This window comes from Necator americanus, chromosome II (genome assembly GCF_031761385.1).
Source record: "Necator americanus strain Aroian chromosome II, whole genome shotgun sequence".
Lineage (NCBI taxonomy): Eukaryota > Metazoa > Nematoda > Chromadorea > Rhabditida > Ancylostomatidae > Necator > Necator americanus.
Window position 1 is genome coordinate 21,950,725 of NC_087372.1, and position 20,237 is coordinate 21,970,961.

A 20,237-nucleotide genomic window follows, 5' to 3' on the forward strand; every position below is an offset into this window, starting at 1 on the left:
GTGTATGTGTGTATATGTGTGTGTATGTGTGTGTATGTGTGTGTATGTGTGTGTATGTGTGTGTATGTGTGTGTGTCATGAAATTCGAAAAGGGGGATGCGACGGGTCCACCGGCGTCAAGTTGACGCCTCGACGCTAGAAAGCTATAAAATGGGGTGCGACGGGTCCACCGGCGTCAAGTTGACGCCTCGACGCTAGAAAGCTATAAAATGGGGTGCGACGGGTCCACCGGCGCCAGATACCTATAGAAGCGGGTGCGACGGGTCCATCGGCGCCAGATACCTATAGAAGGGGGTGTGACGGGTCCACCGGCGCCAGATACCTACAGAAGCGGGTGCGACGGGTCCACCGACGCCAGATACCTACAGAAGCGGGTGCGACGGGTCCACCGACGCCAGATACCTATAGAAGGGGGTGTGACGGGTCCACCGGCGCCAGATACCTACAGAAGGGGGTGTGACAGGTCCACTGGCGCCAGATTGGTGTGCCGGTGCCAGATACCTACAGAAGCGGGTGCGACGGGTCCACCGGCGCCAGATACCTACAGAAGGGGGTGTGACGGGTCCACCGGCGCCAGATACCTATAGAAGCGGGTGCGACGGGTCCACCGGCGCCAGATACCTACAGAAGGGGGTGCAACGGGTGCATCGGCGCCAGATACCTACATGCATGAACACACACGCGACGTACTGAGCTCGTTACTATATGGCATGATGTTTCAAAAAATGCAGCGTTGCAATAAATATCGGAATACTTTGCCTCCTCAACTGATGCTATTCCTTTCCACAGTTTCTTCTCAACACAGAAATGCAGAATATTATATAATAATTTTAATATATAAATATACAAGATATTCCAATACAATGATCGGATATTGCAGTGCATCACTAAAGGGCTAAGCGACACCGTAAGTATAAGAGGAGTAGCAAAACTATCCATCAATCCAACCAATACCATAGTGGATGTAACCGCAGCACGTTTAGATGATCCTGGTGCAGAAGTTTGGAGTAGGCGGCTGCTCTGGAGCATCTTCCGGTAGGTCCGGTGCAAGAGTGGTCGTAGTCGACTTTGCGTCGCCACCGTTGAAGAGCGCCGAAAAGAAGTCCGATCCGCCGAAGAGACTATTCACTTGCTGCAAAAAAAAGGGTTTGAAAGAGCTCAGTGTGGATTCTCGATCGGTGGGCTCACCATTTCGGCTTGCTTCTGAACGTAATCTTGATAGACTTTGAATTTTTTCTCAAATTCTTTAAGCTCGCTGATTTCAGAAGAAGTCAGATCACGTGCAAAGGTGTTACCGACGTAGATTTTGTTATTCTGAAAAGAAAAAGTCTTTTTTAGAGGATAACAACGATAGTCAGGAAAAGCGCGTAAGTGCTACTGAACACAGAAACCAGAGATTTGGTAGCCGAAATCCTTATCACACTGAAATTCTTGGTTAGCATCCACAAGTAATTGCACCCTGTAATTGCATTCCAAAAATAGTTCCCAGAGAGTGGCGAAAATTTTGTGTTCATTTCTGATTAGAGTTTTCATCTCCATGCCTCTTGGCGCGGTTACTGGACTATGGAAGAAAGCAATACTAATAGCTGTTTTCTATCTTTCCAATCCCAGTCTAAAACTCGACCTTTGACGAATCAGCATCGCACAATGTCAAAGTCATAGGAAAAATATTCGGGGATAAACTGACATTTTAGCTGTTGAATATTAATGTTTTTCATTACGCTCGTTTTCATTTTTAGCATGAATGTACTAGGCAAAAGAAAATCTTTTGATGTGATCTTTCCTTTATTAACAGGAGTTGTGCAAGTAAATTACTATTTTACAGCATTGAACTTAAAAACATTACCTTGGCACTTCCTTAGTGTTAATTATTCTAGCAGGCCTAAATTGTTAAAGCTTTCCTTTGCAAGTCGATCGAGCTTTTTACAGGCATCACCCAACGTCTGTGGCAGGCAGAAAGTTGGAATTCCTCAAAGTCTGAGAAACTAAAGAAAAGGTTTTTCGCCTTCGTAGGTTCGTAGGTTCTGACGGACTACCTCCATCCCTTGAGGTCTTATTTCAAGTGAAAAAAAAAACTGCGAAAAGATTCTGTCTGTAAGCAAGGTAAACTCCATCGACAATTACTTTGGCCCCCGTCCCCCTCCCCCATTGAATAATTATTCTTTAGCCATAGGTTCTGACAAGGTTGCGCAAGAACAAAGCATCCTGAACGCTTTTTCAAAGCTTTACTCAAATGTGGGTCGGCGCATGTAGTCATACGCGACGAGCAAAATTGATACAGTTTGGCGAGCAGCAAAGAGCAGCGACTTGTTTTCAAGTGAAAGATGGGCCGGCAGCAGCGCGAGCTTGCGCACCGCAGCAAGTGTGAAAGTACCGTAATTTCTTGCGGTCGCATCTATTGTTCTCGTTGCCGCTTCCGTTTTCATCCTATTTTCCAGCGCAGCAAAATCATAAAAATTACTGAAGCTTTGACCATTGCTCACTCTCAGTACTTTGATTTCACAGGTGGTCATCATTAACGGGCGTCCCACCCCAATTTGTTGAGTTGAACCTACAATTGAAATCGATGGAAAAAAGCTCTATAGCCGGGTCAAAACGGCACGAAGCATGGTGCATTTGCGCACGCGCTCGAAACGATGCCGTGGAGGAAGCAGTTGGAATCGAGGTGCTGCTGTCGCAAACTGCAGCTATGGTCCAGTGCGCCCCTAACCGTTGCGCTTCACCGCAACGACTCGAGAGAAGATGCATACGCAACTGCACTATGCTTCATGTCGTTTTGACTCTACCATATTTTATTGTTCTAGTGCTTTTCAAGTTTGTTTCAGTGACACTCAGATGCCCCTATGACTAAAATTCCTCGGCTGACTGCTTCGTAAACGACTGCAGTGGTTGGAGAAAACCGCAGCAAATATGAACAAGCAACGCAAAATAGCGCTCCAGCGGCTGTACCTGAGCACTTCCAGCGACTAATGTGAAAGAAAAATGCTCACTTGAATCATGCATCCTTCAAAAAAGAACTGGGTCGTGTCTTCTGGAGTGCAGAATGAAGGTTTCTTCGGTGGCTTCGGAAGGTCCTCTTGGTTGGCAGTTGCTACCGACTTCACTTTCTTGCCAGCGAGACGAGCTCGAATGCTCTCTTCTCGCTCTTTGATCGCTTGTTTAAGAGTCTAAAATAGTTCTATACTATGATGTTCACGAGAAATTATGCCTTCTAATTTAGTTTGAAAACAACAGGTGAAGTGGAGAGCAGCGTTTATCACTATTTGATGGTAACACCTTTCAAGAAGGGGGTCACAGAGAACAGGATTAATCACAATTTAGAGTTACTCAGCTAGATACGCTGCGGCAGGTCATGGTAGCATAAGATATTAGTGTTTTAGAAGACTAGTATTTTCGCCTGCCAAAGCCAAACCTATATTCGTCCTACGTCAGCTGCGTACAACTTTACTTTTAGTTGAAATTTCCTTTTGAAACATATTACATATTCTTGTTATGCTTACTGAGGATTGGATGTTAAGGAAAAAATAAAAAAAATCAGCACTAGCTCATTACAGAGACCGTATAAAAACAAATGCGAACCTTATTTGTTCCTTCCTTTTTCCTCCCACCCAACTCTTTCACGGTAACTGTGACAGGCTCCGAATTCCAGCACATTTAACTGCGATTTCTTCAACTCAACTTTTAGATCAGCATTTTACGTTGTGAGCGTGCAATGTGACCATAGTAAAACGCTTGCTTGCAGAATTAGGTTATTTCTCTCATTCTTTACACTCCTTAGAGTTATAAACTATTGTTTCTTTATAACTGTAATGTAATCGAACTATATATGTTAGGTTAGAACTAAAAAATACTCCATAAAGAAAGAGTAATCGTCAACGGAATAGGAGAATTTAAGGATAGAACACAAGCAAGCGAAAACTTCAAAATGCTCTACAGTCTAGGTTCTTTTTACTTTTGGATATAAAGTAAAGACATGTCACAATACCAAACATTTTTGCCTCTGTGAGCATTCCTCCTAGAGAAATCTTACCGCTTTGTATTCAGCCACTTCGTTCTGATAGGTATTCAATTCTTGTTGCTCGGAAGACGTAAGCTCACGAATGCGGAAACCATTTGCATAGAGAACGTTGCCCTAAAGGAATTAACGATGGGAGAAGATTATTCAGCGCTGAAAAGCAGAGAGAAATACATAATGCATTAATGGCATAAAAATTATGTCACCAATACTCCACTTACGGTCACGACGCAACCGGTGGAAAGTCCAACGCCTCCAGTGACAGTGATCGTGCTCACCGCTAATCGCTTGTCCCGAGGAGCTGCGAAGGCGAGCGCACAAAGGGCGAGAAGAGCGAAGAACTTCATCTGAAATAGCGCTCGAGTAAAGCAAGCAGCTGAGAATGCTCGCACGAATTGAGAAAATACCCCAACACATCGATAAACGTGGTCTACAATGCACAAAAACTAACATGAACGGAGACGATAAAGATAGTTTTTCCGACAGACTGCCCTCCCGATCAGAAACAGGTACTCACTAGTTTCTCTTTCCAAATTCTGTAAACGAGTTTTCTGGTTTCTCAGCGTTTGAGAAATGAAGAGCTGAAACTGAGCTCCCCTTTTATCAAGTCCGCAAAGGTGCAACGTCTGTCTAGAGCTAATGGGTCCTGCCTAACACCAAGGCATTGCCAAGTGTTGGGTCGCTGATGTTGATGGCAGAATTAAAAGCTAAAGTTTAGGCCTATGAGCTGCCATTTTACATCGGAATGGGTGTGATGTTTTGAAAGGTTAGGTGATATAACGTGTAGCTGTAAATCGGGTGCTACAGTATAACAGTTTACAGAGTTTTGTAGAGACATTTCTTAAATGTCCCTGTAGAACTCTGTAAACTAGCATGATTCTTAATGTATCCTTGCAGATTCAGAACCAGGAATACAAGATAAGAGTTTCCAGAGAAATGAGCTTTTGAACCATCTAATTTCTGCATTCACGAGGAGCGTACAACATTTTCATAGTGACACCTGCAAGTTACGTACTACCCTTTATTTACCACCAAAGAGAACGCAACATCGCAAATTTCTCTCTTGCCTTTGATAGAAGTTGCATACAGAATGTTATGCAGTTGTGACCCTCTCGTACTGTCATAACAGGATCTGAATATCAAGGATACACTTCCACATGTTATTCAGAGACATTTTTATGAGGCGCATGAAGACCAACCATACCATTACCCAAGTTCAACAAGTTCTAGAAGGGTGATGGCAAAAAGCCGACACGGCCGGTTCTACCGAACAATGGTTCCTTGTTGAATGGATGCACTTCGCGTTTGTTATTGTTTCGCAGCTCGTCTACATGACCTGCTTACTTTGCAGTATGCTGTCAAGCAAGCAGCAACACGTACTTACGCTGTTAACGCCTTGGAATGTGCAGATTGCTGAAGTAGAAGGTTCGAAGACCTAATTTGCAAAAACACAAGTCTTATGTAGCAGTTGGACTCACAGGGAGAGGATGCGGGCAAGAGATCCGTATTAAAGAGCAGGGCTCCTACCCTTTAGATCATTGTGTCACTAACAAATATTGCCCCAACATTAATACCTTGATCGAAATAAGAGAAAAGTAAGAATCGCTTTTTCAGTCGATAGAAACTACTAGTGCAGTGTTATAGTATAGTAATAAATGTGATTAATTTCTTTGCTGCCATAAAAGCATAACTTTATTCTTTTTCTCGCTAAACCTACACATGTAACCGAACCAGAATAGATAGAAATCTACAAATACCTTTCTGTTCAATGAATTCTAGTCAGCGTTTCATTTTGAGAAATTGAGAAAAAGCGCTTTAAATTGAAATCAAGAGAAAAGCAGTCCAGACTACCGCAATTCGAGCGACAAAGGTAAAACGTGCTCAACCGTGTGTTTGAAGATTGTGAAGCAAAGCCATTGCTCTTGCCCGCGATCATTCGACGCCGCGAGCAGACCAGCTTTTCCTAAGAGTTCAACGAATCTCCCACTCCCACTCACTCTCTCATACGAATTCCATGTAATTAAGTGCCAGTGATGAAAAGGTTTTGAACATTGTCATGTAGCTTACAGAGGGCACACAAGAAGGATAGTGAGCAAATTTCACGCATCTGGGGTTGCACTTTCGGTGAGAAATACGCCAAAGAGAAGCAAACAAAGTAATGGATCCATGAAAAACCGGAGTCGAACGAATCGCGGCTGTTACGCTTGCTCACAGGCAGTTGGCAACATGAAAGATCCAGCAACTGACTGTTGTCGGCCACATTCATAGATTGAATGAGACTGAGGAGACGGAGGGAGATGGGTAATGGAGGCGGGCGTACAGGAAGAGGTAGTAACTGGTTCGCAGGAATTGGGGTATGAAGAATAACTCACGGGAAGTTTATTAAAGTAATGGATGTTGTGCGCACTGCAGTGAGTCTGAGTCCATTAGAACGAATCCAATCTGGCACATTGTGATCATCGCACATGTAAAAAGTGTATGTGTAGGAGGGACCGATAAATGTGTAGAGAAATATTGGTGGAAGCGAAGGTCACGGGAATGTGAAAGATTGCGCGATGTCGTGATCACATGATCTGCGCAGAAGTTGCTGACCCTAGCTTTTCTATCTTTTGGCTTTTTGCAGCACAAACGGTTTCAATTGTTTGTTTTTAGTTCTCTTCGCCTTTTGTTAGACCAAGTCCGCTTCTTCAGAAAGTCACGTGAAGCTGAAGTTGCAGCAACTAGTTTCAGATCTGCAGGAGCCGTTCAATAATCTCGACTCCTTGTCCAGAACTCCATAGCTACCTGCTCTCATAACATTTTTACGGCTTGACATGATCAAGTCAACTCTTATTCCAGACGAATCTAGTTAGCTTGCGGTTTGTAAGATTTTGACGTTTACGTAAAGAAAAGCATCAGATTTGACTCTGGTAGACTTTGAACTGAGTCGACCAGAAACTTCCTTTAAAGTTTCTCAAACGTCAAAATGTGGTAGAAGTGCAATAGCAGCAGTACGTGTTCATAAATACGAGATTTCTCGTTATGAGATTGGCACAGTAATTATTTGGATACGCGGCTTTGAAAGGTAGAGACAATTCCAACATTTCAATACTTCGTTTGTGGAAAAGGAGAAGGAACATACATGTCCTGCTGTCAACCTGTGAACTGCTGTGCGAGAGTTAGCCGATATCAAAAACTGTTGATGCGGAACACTTGCAGAAATGAACAAGAACTATTGCTACTCATCTCCCGAATTTTGTGATAAATCGAAGGGAAAAGGATGGAGAGCTATGCCACAGGTACATCATTTCAGCGATGAAGTCTCGAACAGAGTGACTTTTTTTAAGAAGGATGCTTGCGTGTTCACATAAACTTCAAACGGTATTGCGGTGACAGAGGGGAAAGGAACGGATGAGCGGTGATGATAGGGACGGGATCTGCGCGCTTTTATAGATGCGCCCGACGCAGCTGTGGAAACATCGGCTGACTCACCACCGCGAACGTGGTCAAGACGAAGCGCTGGCGCAATAACGGTGTCTTTCTTCTCACCTGCTCAAAGTTCTAGTTTTATCTTATTCGACAACATTGAGTCCTCCTAACTCGTTCAGAGAACACATTCAATTACTCTTTTACAAATTTCAAATTTTCTAAAAAGCGGAACGGATCACTGGAAGATGTTAGCAGGCAATATGGTTTTCAGAAATTGATGCACTTCTTGACTTTCACCGTTAAATACTACTAAGGTCATCCACATGGTTGCGCCATCAACAGCAGCTACGGAGTGTTGTTGCTGATTTTTAAAATCGTGTAAACTGGAGGAGAAAAGAAACAAGAAAATGAAGTAAGAATCTCATATCCGGGATAGACGTAAGCATTTATCAAACTGTACCATATTCTCCTTGTAAGCGATTGTGAATTGCAAGAGTTGAGGATGGTGAAAAGAAACTTATGGGAAACCCAATGAAAGACACGGCATTTTCGTGAACGGTGAAGCCTTACACCTCGCACGAAACTTCAAAAAAGCTACAATTGGCAAAGTCTTTAGAAGGTTTAATTTCTTCTCTCTTGTTGTTTCTTTATCCTCTTCCCAGTAATGAGTCCTTTCCGCCGAGAAGAAAAAGCACTTGAAGATTAAGTCCTCGTTCGAAAATTGCAGATGGAAATTTTGTCCTTTCCCTACGAATAACCTCCTCGTCTCTTTCGAAAAGCAGCTTTCTCTATATACAATATAGTCGGCGCCCAATGTGCTAAACGTAAAGAGCCTGCCACAACAGAGTCTCATCCTCTAATTGAGCAAATAAATGGACGAAAAACGTTAATCGCAGAAGATCTTGCGCCGGGTTCAAATTAAAACTTCTGTTAGTCAAAAGTGACTTTTTGTCGTACATGGAAAACGCTTCGGTGCTCGATAGACCGAAAACAACTACATATGTGTATGAATTGTGTATGATCAATTATCAGAATCTTCTCATTATTGGATTGTCGGTAACTTTTGAGCTGGTTTCTATTTGATTCGAGCTCCATTATAATCTGCTTCTGAATGACTATATGTTGTGCTCTACGCTTCAAACTAAAATTTTACACGTTTGGAGGAAATATGTATCGAAGTTCATATTGAAGCACTAGGTAGCCAACGGCAGTGGTTTAAAACAGCATTTGTTTCACTGAATGAAATATGTCTTCTGTGTTTTAAGACTCAGTGTAAAAATAAGCGACGAATCAGATGTTTAATCATAAAGGAGAACATTTTCAAGGAGCAAAGATTTTGCACGTGTGCTTTGACAGAACAAATGCTTTTTTTAAAATCAGGTTTCCTCTTCTACGCTCTGCTTAATGTAGATTAAAAGATAATTATTAAAGTCCATCACTCAATCTGCACTCACTTAGACATGACTCAATTAGTTGCGATCTGATTCTTTTCTTCTACTGTATTAGTCTATTCTAAGAGGAACATGTCCAAATTTTGCGAAATTCTAGAGAGCCGGAATAAATTAGGAGAATTTCATCCACCGCGTTAAGGACGCAATCCATCAATTCGCCGGTCCAAAACTCCATTCGCGACCGGTGGATTATTGGTGCTGGACTCTACGATTCCGAATAATCGCATAGACCTCTGAAACGCAATAGAGGTCGGACGAGAACGCGCAATGATGTCAATGAACTTTTACACAAAGGCACGAACTTGCTTCTGCAATTTAAAGTTTGAATTGACAAGAGCGTTCAGTTTCATTCCAATTTGTTTCCTACAGTACACCCCCATTGCCATTCCTCTTTCGTTTCAATTCTATTACTCCTCTTTGAACTAGTTGCCGTGTACATGTAACCACATTTCGAAGGATAGAGTTACCGAATCGCTCGATGCTCGGAAAAATATTGTAATTTAAGTGCTTGGTGACACTGTGTCTATGCATGAGTTTGTGAACCTTGGAAGAAATGCGCGTAGAGAAGTACTCTCGCCCGCATTACTATTGGTTAACGGCTGCGGTTGTGTTGTTAGCGTGTATGTTCATGGTTGCATACAGTTTCCTTTGCTATGCACATTTAGTTCACCCTCTTACAACAATTGACAACTCCACCATATCATAAACTATCGACTTTTTCGTGTGATGTGCAGATACTGATGCAAGTCCTTGGAATCATTCGCACGGACTGTTTATCATACAAAACCCTCCTCACGTGCAATATCGCTTGGTGGTCTGACTCATACCAGAAACATGACTGGTTCTCGGAATAATTGCTGCTGGTTGGCTGCAGCGGTCCTCATGAATCGTCCTTGGCCGTAGTCACATCGATCTGGCACATTACACACGGGGACTCCCCACACCATATTTACCTTCATAAAATCGGTGTCAGTGAGCGTCGTGATCAACAAAGAAACTCCTAGCAGGTTCTCCGACCTATGTCTATCGGAGTCAGTGACCTTTCATTTAAATCACATGAATCCGGCGCTGATATTTGCACTTTTCTCTTCCAGGTGACGCACTTTCGCGAGAAGTCGATAATCGACAAGCACATTGTAATCTCAAATACTTTTCAGTGAAAAGAGAAATATTCAGTGTAGAAGCTTTTAATTAGAGAAGGAACCTGCTAGGTGAGAAAATTCGAGATGGTGGCGTAAAATATTTTGCCAAGAAATAAATTTTTGTAAAAAGGAGTGGTAATAGTGTAATTTTCATTCTGGAGGAGTACAGTGGTGTTACTAAAATTTTCTGAAAGTAAGACACCTTAACGGACAAAAGACTACAAGAGACTGTTGCATTCGTCTCCAGCAAGTATTCATCACTGCAGTAAGAACTTCAGATGTTTCCTATGTTCAGATAGAAAAGGTGCAGCGACCAAAACTAACATTCGGAGAGTATCCATGTTTTAATGCAGTACTGTTGATGCGTATACTGTTTACCGTTTCCTCCTTCAGATTCGCAGGGGTTCTGAATGTACTTGCTGTGTCGCAGGTGTTGTTTCATTTGAGTAAAGATTGCAACTAGGCCTTTTTTGTAGTACAGGGAGCTGTTAAAAAAAAAACGTTGCCAGTTTCGTAGCTGCCGGCATTTTTGTATATTCGGGACAATATCGGTTTAAGCCAAAGAACAGCCAGAGAACAGAATTCGATCGCCATTCCGTTCATTGTAGATATGTGCGCTCCACAGAAGTCACATATTCAGAAAAAAGGCAATGCATTTTTAGTTTGGATCGCTTGAAAATGGTTGTTGTGAAACAATGTTGCCATGCAAGGCTATCAATCTTTTGGAACTTTTCGAAAACATATCTTCCGGAACGTAACAATCAATTCCTCAGATTGTAGGAAATGTCATGGTTTTGGTTGTTGAAAGGAACGCAAAAACGAGCACTGTTACTTCTTTGAGCAGTATGTGTTCCTACATTTCTCTGCATTTAAAGTTAAAGTTCAAGGAATGGCTGGGTTTCAGAGAATAATGGGTTCCCACAAATCGTCACTATGTAACAGAGGTTCTTAGTGATCTAATTAATTATTATCACTGAGTTTCAAGATGTTTCAGGGATGATTGCGTTATCTCTTGGGACAGGTACATCTTCACAGTGAAAGAAATGACGTTTGAATGCTAGGACACACCTTTCTTCTTGGAGACTGAGGTATAAGCTGGGCGGTTCCAAAAACTCCCTGGCCAATATGTGGGAACCCCGCGTATCTGCTCTGCTACCGTTGCAACACAAATGGATATCTCGGAGTGATCTTCTTCTATGAGTGGAAGTAACGCCATAGGCCACCTTAGATAGCCGTCAACACCAACGAGACGTTGGAAGAGGAGGCGCTACCGCCAAAAAACGGGGGTTTCGTTGGTTCGACGAGGGGAACTTCTCTTTCGACGTCTTGGCACACAATGGACATCACCGTACCAGCATATGCCGAACGCTACTGGAGATGGCTGCACAACTCGGCGTTTCTGCGTGCTTCATCGAGGTTCAACTACACGCTATAGGCTACAAGAAAGTTGTGTCGTGATGGGTAGTCGCTGACCGAGACCAATCTTTCGTGCCGAGTTAGCATCTCTCTCAGTCACTTCAGCCTCTCCCCCGCTGAACAGAGTTTCTGCGGGATATTTCCATCCTAAGATAGCGATAGTCGGCGTTCCTTTTGGCTCCACTGAGCCGTTCAGCTATTTCGGCAGCCACTACCGAGTCAACATCAATGGAAGGTTCACCTCTGTTGCTCTGACTTGCGGGTATGCTGTGATGGGAACTGGTGTCAGACACCCATGCTATCCCAATGCCTACACGCGGTAATTCCGTTGGTCGCTGCAATCTTAGAAAAGTGACCGTGATGTCCCTCGTTCATTCCCTCCAGAAGGCGCGGACACTTCGGTCATTTGCCGCCAACTTGATGCGCTAGGTTGAGAAGCGGTCCTCCATCTACCATATTCCATAGATCTCGTTTCACCACCGCTTGTTGAGGGCCCCTTAGTATTTAGTAAACAAAAATTCTATTCTCTCGCTGACGTAGATCGGCGTTTGAGTTGTTCCTTAAGTCTCAGCCCTACCTCCCTTCTCCATCCTAAAATTCTATGTTTAGTAATTGAATTATCACGTTGTAGGAGTATGCTGTGGATTGGCTACTCGAGTATTTCTCTTTTTTAGATCGTTTTTACAATTTTCAGAAAAGTTGGAGTATTCACTATTTATATACTTTCTCACGTGTAATTTAGAAATCCGGTGCGAAAGCTTCATAAAAGTTCGTTTCTCCATCTTCTTTTGTGCGAATCTCACTTTGCTGACACCCTCTTGCTTTAAAGAATAACACTCTTTTAAACGATTTATAAGACGTGACCAGTCTTCAGAATTTTCACACCCTTCTTATTGTCTTGCGGGTTCCTTCGCAGTCATATTGTGTAGTTTAGATGCAGAACACTTGAATTTAAAAAAAATGCGGGGAAATCGAAGCTCTGTACAGTAATTCTAGCAATGTAAAACAGATTACAACATTGACACTGAGTCTGCTCGTAAGGTCCCCGCTTGTAAAGGGGATAGGAGATTTCCGTCTTCAGCCATATTTTCTTTCCGTGATTTAGCGAATTCTTGTAAATCACCTGTAAAAATTAGCGTTTTGTGTTCTTCATGTTGAGTTAAACTTGTGACTTTGTGTTATTAGAACGACAATTTCGATTAGTCTTCACAAACTCAGAATTCTAGTCGAGTGTTAATGTACTGCGCCACAAGGAACGTATCTGCGTCTAAATGCCTTCTCTGTAACTGTTATACTTATTGATTCTTTAATTTACTTCCTACCGTCTATGGAATGAGACGGATCAATGACACGAAGCAAGTTCCGTAAATTAAGTACCTGATCCGAATATAGCGAAAATAACTCCAGAGAAAATACACATCAATGCTGTGAGCAGGAATAGATTGTTCCATTCCTCAATGCTTCCCTAAAATCGTCAAAAGTTTGGAATATATTTAGGACTCAAAGACAGAGTGTTGTGATATCTTGTGATATATAATGGAGGGGGTAAGGGTGCATTTCACCATTATAAGTGATGACGTTGAATTATGTCTACATACTAGTTTGAAAAAAGGCGTAAGAAACAGTCTCAATTGCCTCTTACGATGTCGTCCTCGGTAGAGCACACAGGCATTTCCGTAGTCGTTCGACCCAGCTAGTATAGCTGCAATGAGCAGAAGCAGCAGCTCCACCTATGCAATCACAGACGCGCACCGGCTTTCACATTGCATTCGTTCTACTCCCACAATAAGCTACATTATTGGGAACACGGGTACAACGAAGCCTTTTTATGAATTACCAAGTGGGATTGAAGATTGCGCTCATATCTGTGAACCACCTCTGGATCCCTATGTATTCCCGTACAGGTCTCAACATCGACAATGACATGGCACGCTGTCTTTAGCAAACTGTCGACATCACTTAATAAAAATTCGAAAAAAGAACTATTTATTTGTGATTTGGTTTCTAGAACATTCTTTGGTGATTAACATTAATTGTGGATCCGTAACAGAGAAGATTGAACTCGAGAAATAGAGGAATACGAATGAAAGAACCTTGAACCATTTTATATACCTTGTTTTTTTGGAACGAAATGCGGAAATAATAAAAATGTGATGAAACCCGAAGCTGTCCGCCCAAAACTTCAAAATTTGATTTGTATTTACAGCGTTTAAAAGCTAGAAATCAGGAGTTCCGGCCCGTCGTCTGCGAACCTTCCCCAACGTAAAGAACAAAAGCAAACCGCACGGTGGAGTTGATGAAGGAAACCATAAACGGCGTAGTAAGCTGAGCTAGCATAGAAGTGCTAACACTAATTGAAGACAGTGTGGGAGTGAACTGTGGAGCAAGCGACAATAATGAGGTATAGGCTCCACTGGAATACTTTCTACTATTGCAGTCCTAAGCATCCACTATATTTAGTCGCACTTACCTTGTGTGAGCTCCTAGACACATGTTGCTGAGACAGAATAGGAAGAGCGCGAGAGCCGGTTCTTGGCATGTGACGAACAGGACCACAGGGATGAGACCTAGCGCCACCCCAAACGTTGCTATAAATAGGAACTAAGAGCTGTTCTGAGCTTTCAGGTAGGAACTCACGGAAGCACTGTGATATCTTGACTCCAAGTGTTCGAGTGAGAATCTTCCTTTTTTTCAACTTGTCCATTAGGACGCCCCAAGAGAGTTTGAATATAAAATTGAACATCATTGGTAGAGAAGTGAAAGTCCCGTTCTGAAAAATGCGGAATAATTGTAGGTGCTCGCAAAATCACCGAACATTGTGCTAAATCACCATAACAATCCCTAGCAGCAGTACATCCTTGAAGTATGTAGGCAAGTACACCATCATTATGGTGACCACATTCGTGAGAATCCAAGTGGCAACCAGATGTGCGATGAAAGCTTTGTTCGTGACAATTTTAAACCATGGAATTGGGGGCGCCCGCTAAAATTGCCATTGCGAGCAGATTTTGAAAATGACTCTCTTGCAACATTTTCTCTAGAGCCGTTGTTACTAACTGCTTTGTTGTCCTCTCTGGCTAGAACAGCGTTTCTCTTGAGGTACAGTCGTTCCTCCATCTTCATCACACGACATTCGTCAGGTGTATTAGATGCCAGCAACATCCATGCGACACACCATGCTACGCCCATCGCCGCTGTAATGACAACAATTTGAGGAGCTGGTTTCCTTTGTAAAGTACAGATCCTGCAGCAACATCGTTTGACTCATCGTCCAGGCTGTGTCAGCGTTGCGAAATGTGCATAAAACATTAGTATTCTTTGCATATAGAAGGACGTTTCATGTTACTAATCCAAAGCGTTCGTTGATTCAAACGGGCGCGCTAAAAGAAGATCCTTGTATTTTTGCAACAAAGGGGTTGCCTCACCGGAGCTGTGGTACACGGCTTGCCATCCGAAACGTGAGTCGCACAAGCGTGCTGCAAACGGGTTCCCAAAGAATAAAGCCACCTGATTTCCTACAATGGATGTGATGGATTCGGTACGGCCACTAAATCAGAGGCTACCTGTAGTGAAAAGTGCTACTGCCGTGCTTCTCTCATCCATGGGAAACCAACTGGCGACAATTGTGTTGATGCAGGGATAAATGAAGGACTAGAAATACAGGATATATTTTCGCTTCTGTGTGGTTGCCTTTGTAACTAGAAACAATCTGACTTTCAAGAATTTCGGGTGTTCCATCCTTCATGTTATAATCCATCATCAGCTATGTTAGTGATGTGCTTAGATGTGGAGTAAATGGTTTATTACATGCTGAGAGAGAGCTGTTGCAAGAAATCATGCAAGTTCTTACTTCACTCAAACTTCAAAACACTCGAAGGTAAAATGACACGGAACCTTCATATGACCATTTTCAATGGCTTTTAGAAATGTTACAACCAGAATATATGAAGTAACGTGTCTCTTTTTAAGAACGTTTGAACAAAGCAGAAGAAGGAATGGCTAATATCAAAAAGAAATGGGAAACATTTCCTCCAAATGCAACTGGGCTTAATTTGGATATAGATATATGTTTGGAATAAAATATAATAGGAAAAGTGCAAACCTCTCCGGTGCCAAGGATGAATCTGGCTGCAAAAACTGCGTGTACTCCATAGTTGATCGCTAAGTATGGGAGAAGAAGATTAACAGCCGCCGGAAAAAAAAAGATCTTTTGAATACTGCGATGAAGTGGGATCCTGACAAGTAGTATAACAGAGCTGCAGTGATAATTAGATTGTCAGAGCATTTGTGTTATCAATTCGTTGTGGAGTTGCTTCAAGAATAAGTTGTGAGCCTTTTTCTTCCAATGCAAAAAACAAACGGAGACGTACAAAGTGTTTTTGAAGTGCTGTACATCATTCATTAGGCAATTTCTCACTCTATCCGACAGGATAATTCTGTATTCTTGGTTTTGTTGATCCTCGTTTTCTAAATTATTATAGTGGAGTGTCAAGGGACCATTTTCCACATCTTTTTTCTTGCGTCTGATCCAGATGATGAGGCTTTTGAAGCCGAGCTTACTGCTGTGAGTGGAGAAGAGGCAATGCTTCAACATACTACTCGCTCTTTTCCTTCGATATCCAAAGATAGCCATGACCTCAAAAATTGATCACATACCCGGTCCACTAATTGCAGTGAAACGTATGAAAACTTCGTAAGTGAGTGAACTGAAAAACTTGAAGGACTTGAAATTTTTTCCTTTTTTTGAATACAAAGAAAACCACTGCAAATTGCTCAACAACAGATTCTTAAATTTTGTTCTTCCCATTTCTTCAACATTTTTCTCTCATTTCTTAATATTTTGTCAGTAGTTCTTGTTGTTTTTTTTTCATGTCCTTCTACATTTCTCTCATATTTTTCCAAGTTTTGTTCTCATTTTTAAACTTCCATTCCTCACTCGGTTCTCTCCATATGCAATGGAAGTTTCGGAGAAGCTTCAGAGGCCTTATCACATGGATTATATACAGAGAGTAGAAGATGTCGAAAATGTTTCGTTTTGCCCATTTGACACCCCATTTCAGTAATCTGAAGATCCATGAATCAATAATATTGAAAAATCGGATCATCACCTTCTTGCAGAGTGAAATATTCCTTGTCGAAAGAACCGTAGCGCTTTAGTAGTACTTTTTAGTTTTATGCGCATTCTTTAAATTGAATATGAAAAACACGCCACTTATTCTTCAACTCGCTACTTTTAAAGCCTCTGATGGTGGTACTCACACAGCGGCAAAATTGACTACGCTTTTCTAAACACATGTTTCGTAGCTAAGCTATCGTAGATTTCTATGTGGGAAAAGGCGAAGATAATTCAGGCAGTCACTGAGTGATTCATTTGATGTGAAACTGAAAGCCGTTTAGCGGTGCGAATAACAGCCGTGTTACATACAGTGCTCGGAATTATATACATAGATGATAATCTTGAAATAACTGTTCTGAAATGCATTCCATTACTTTTCCCGGAAATTTCTCGAATACAGGAAATTTGGTTCCGCCTCAGCAATTTTGTAGTGAAATACTTGGTTTTGGGATGGAAAGAAAGTGAGTCGATGGAGTCGAATTGTACTCAACTTTTCGCTTCCTAGTAGTTTGCGAAAAATTCCAGAGAGCAGATTCTATTTCTTCTCCCTTCTACTTTTCTTCAGCAACTTCTTTAAGAAATCCAGGAGTTTTAGAATTAAACCAACAAAAAAATTGGAAGAAGACATATTGGATGCTTGGCTAAAGTGCGCATAATAAGAGCACTGAGAATCAACATAACAAGAGGATTGCAGCAGGAGCAGATTCACGCAAACTGATAAGAATGCGATAGGGAGCGTTGATCGAAGTTCTGTATACTCGCGGGCAGCGCTTGTAGCTTTGTCTCACCTTGTTTGCGACACAAAGCATAAGAACGATTTTTTTGTTCATCCGCTGCACGAGGAAGATTGCCGGGATTATCGTGACGAGTGCGCCCCAAAAGGAAGCAGAGAAAAGTAGGTTCTGCACAGCATGATTCCACACCAGCGATCCCTGAATTTTATTTACAATTGTTAGTGTTTCTAAAGTTCCTTTTTCCCTTGAGAAATTCAGGTGTTTAACATGTGGCTGTAATGAAACTGAAACTAAGCAAGCACGTGACTTTGCAAGTGCTGCGGAAAATAATTTCGATATTAACTTGCAAATGTTTCTGTATATCCGTCCTTCTCTCCGAACTAGCCGTTCTTTTGAAAGCACGAGATCACAACGTACAAACTCTACTGAGTTTTGTCTCTAAGATCGCCATTTATTGTAACGTGGCGCAAGAGCTATTGCTTTAAGCACCCTCACGAAGCGAGAATATGTATCGTGAAAAAAACCTAGAACCTCGGAAGCTACCAAAGAGAGGATCGATTCAGCAGCAAGCCGAGACCAAACACGTGAAACATATCCCGCATAAAAATCCTTTCTCTCATAAGGATAAAAATTTTCGGCTTTCTCTCAATCGAATGAAGTCTCGGGACAGCTTTAAAAAATTAAATTTGAACCACCAGAAACCCAAGAACATAGACATGTAAGTCAACAAGAGCACTCCAACACAGATAATGACTTTCCGCATTCTGCAGAATGACAATATATATGCATCTTGCTAGAGCAATAGGATCTTTTGTTAATTTGTTGTAATCTGCTTGGAGGCAACTCCCCCAGAAAGTTCCCTTATTTCGTAATGAAGCGTAACTCATTTTGTCGTGTTCACGTGCGGACTTATGTTTCCGAGTGTTTCCTGTTGTCTGAACCCTAGATTTGCGAGAAGTTCACTTAACACTTGTGAAGTACGCAGACACGCCTGTCCAGTAACATAGAGTCTTTATCTCGAAACCTCGCCTATGCCTCGACACCACTCATCAAGTTTTCATTTGAGCTTTCATAGGTCATACAGATAACAGGAACCATCCTGGTTGAACCTGATGCTATAAACTGCCTAGCAAAAAATGTCGTTGTTTTTTACACCTAAATTTCTTATTAGACAGTTTAGATTCAGCGTAGCATGAAGTTCTGTCAGAAACAGTATAGGATGTAGATTACGAATGTGAGCGTTCTCACGCCCATTTCCCCAAACGTCCTGAAAAACGGAGGAACTTCTACGACACCCCAATAGGCGCCATACTCGTACTCGCGAGTGTCCGCGAGCGGTCCTTCACGCCGTTTTTCAAGACGATTAAATGGAATTCAGCATGAACACCCTCATTCTCGTAATGTGCGCTCCAAGCCCTATATTGTCCATCATCGCCGCCAATTTAGGAATATGCTGTCTTTAATCTTCGGTCTCTGTCACAAAATCTAGTACAGAAAGACTTCCATACCCCGTAGTCAAGCACTGTTCGAGTTCCCGGGGCCGATGAGCAGGTGTCGCTTGTTCCAAAGGCGGAGGTCAAGTTCGGATCCTTCGACCAATCACCTCCTGTGTCTATGTCTTCAGCAATTGCTATGGCAGTGGAGTTGACCATGCATGTCATTGTGATGGCCAGATTGACGTTCATATACGTTGAATTGAACAGTCCGATCATACACAACACCAAGAGGTGAAGACGACGAGAAGAAGGGTGGAACAACGCTAAAGAACGGGGATCCAACCGTGTTTTTCTGACTCACGCCAAAAAATGTGCATTTCAAAATTTTCGTGGATGAATAAAAAACTATTTTCATCGAACTCACGAAATCGAGGTGTTGTGCTCATCAGGAGCGACTAGAGAAGTTGTCGTTTGTAAAATGATAAGAACAGCAGCCCGTTTAGGATTTAGATAGCGCTGAGTTGTGCACCACCAGCCAAAATAAGACAAAAGACAGAGGAGTTTTGTTTCTCTAAAAAGTTCTGCAAACTCTCGACAATAACTAAGAGATGCCCACGAGAAATGGTGTGCTCGTTGGAGTCGCAAAGAAGCTGTGAAGACTTATAGTCGCTTTTGGAACTTTGCGAATATGGTAAAGCTAGAAAGCGGTTCTGTTCATTAGCTTATTGGTTCTTTCCCCACAAACAGTTCGGTCTTTTCAACTGCTCTGAAGAGGCATTTTTCGCCTCGTATAGGTAATTCTTGGGAAGAAGTCATTGAATTTCAATGCCGTATAGGTATGGAAATTGACTGCAAAAGACAGAGAAGGGTGTTTTTAGATTGAGATCTTGTTAATTACAAATTTGGAAAACCAGGGCAATATAGAATGCTGCGCTATTTAATGGATGACCCAATACTTGAAGTTGACTAATGTGTTAAGCAAATGATCTTACGATTTCCTTCGAGTATCCAAGATTATTGAAACATACATAGTTGGAAAACCCTGTCTGGAAGAAAAAATCGAAGTTATCCTCAATTTTCACAGCAATTTTGGTAAGTTTACGCAGGATTCTTGCCGCCGTGTGAGATTTTTCGGTTGTCAGAGAAGACTATTTTCTATATATTTAAGAAGAAATTTTTTCTTTGGAAATTTTCCAAAGAAAATTAGGACAGACTTGACAGCCAACTTTGAAGGCATGTGACAAAGTAGAGTTATTAAACTAATATTTCGCTCTGATGTCTTCTCATATCAAAAGTTTCTTCTACCTTTCTCTATCCTGCCACTCTTTTATATCACTTGTTTGCCGAAATTTAAGTGTATGAGGTGAAAAATACCTCTTCAGATCAGTTGAGAAGACCGAATTATTTGTGAGAGAACAAACAATGGGCTAATGAACGGAACCGCTGTCCAGCTTTACCATATTTGGAAAGTTCCAAAGCAACTAGGAATCTCCACAACATCTTTGTGACTCCAACGAGC

The 20,237-nt window shown here is 42.0% G+C and overlaps 2 protein-coding genes across 6 annotated transcripts; both read right to left on the reverse strand.

Moving 5' to 3' along the window:
- Positions 1–979: 979 nt before the first annotated feature.
- On the reverse strand, positions 980–9,821 carry RB195_018986 (uncharacterized protein; the record flags this gene model as incomplete). 2 transcript variants are annotated; one of them, XM_064186638.1, is made up of 7 exons in its annotated part: positions 980–1,132; positions 1,189–1,314; positions 2,991–3,167; positions 4,031–4,132; positions 4,237–4,362; positions 7,487–7,543; positions 9,702–9,821. In XM_064186638.1, 7 exons carry the CDS (start codon positions 9,819–9,821, stop codon positions 980–982), a joined length of 861 nt encoding a protein of 286 aa, XP_064042519.1. The 2 variants fall into 2 exon arrangements, with proteins under 2 accessions (XP_064042519.1, XP_013303660.1); XM_013448206.1 differs by lacking the exons at positions 7,487–7,543; positions 9,702–9,821.
- A 2,621-nt stretch (positions 9,822–12,442) lies between these two features.
- On the reverse strand, positions 12,443–18,994 carry RB195_018987 (uncharacterized protein; the record flags this gene model as incomplete). Of its 4 annotated transcripts, XM_064186639.1 has the most annotated exons (10): positions 12,443–12,555; positions 12,810–12,897; positions 13,719–13,845; positions 13,903–14,020; positions 14,070–14,202; positions 14,263–14,415; positions 14,490–14,626; positions 14,858–14,979; positions 16,369–16,496; positions 18,791–18,994. In XM_064186639.1, 10 exons carry the CDS (start codon positions 18,992–18,994, stop codon positions 12,443–12,445), a joined length of 1,323 nt encoding a protein of 440 aa, XP_064042520.1. The 4 variants fall into 4 exon arrangements, with proteins under 4 accessions (XP_064042520.1, XP_064042522.1, XP_064042521.1 ...); XM_064186640.1 differs by lacking the exons at positions 14,858–14,979; positions 16,369–16,496; positions 18,791–18,994 and having other exon boundaries at positions 14,490–14,594; XM_064186641.1 differs by lacking the exons at positions 13,719–13,845; positions 14,858–14,979; positions 16,369–16,496; positions 18,791–18,994 and having other exon boundaries at positions 14,078–14,202; positions 14,490–14,594.
- Between the last annotated feature and the right edge of the window lie 1,243 nt (positions 18,995–20,237).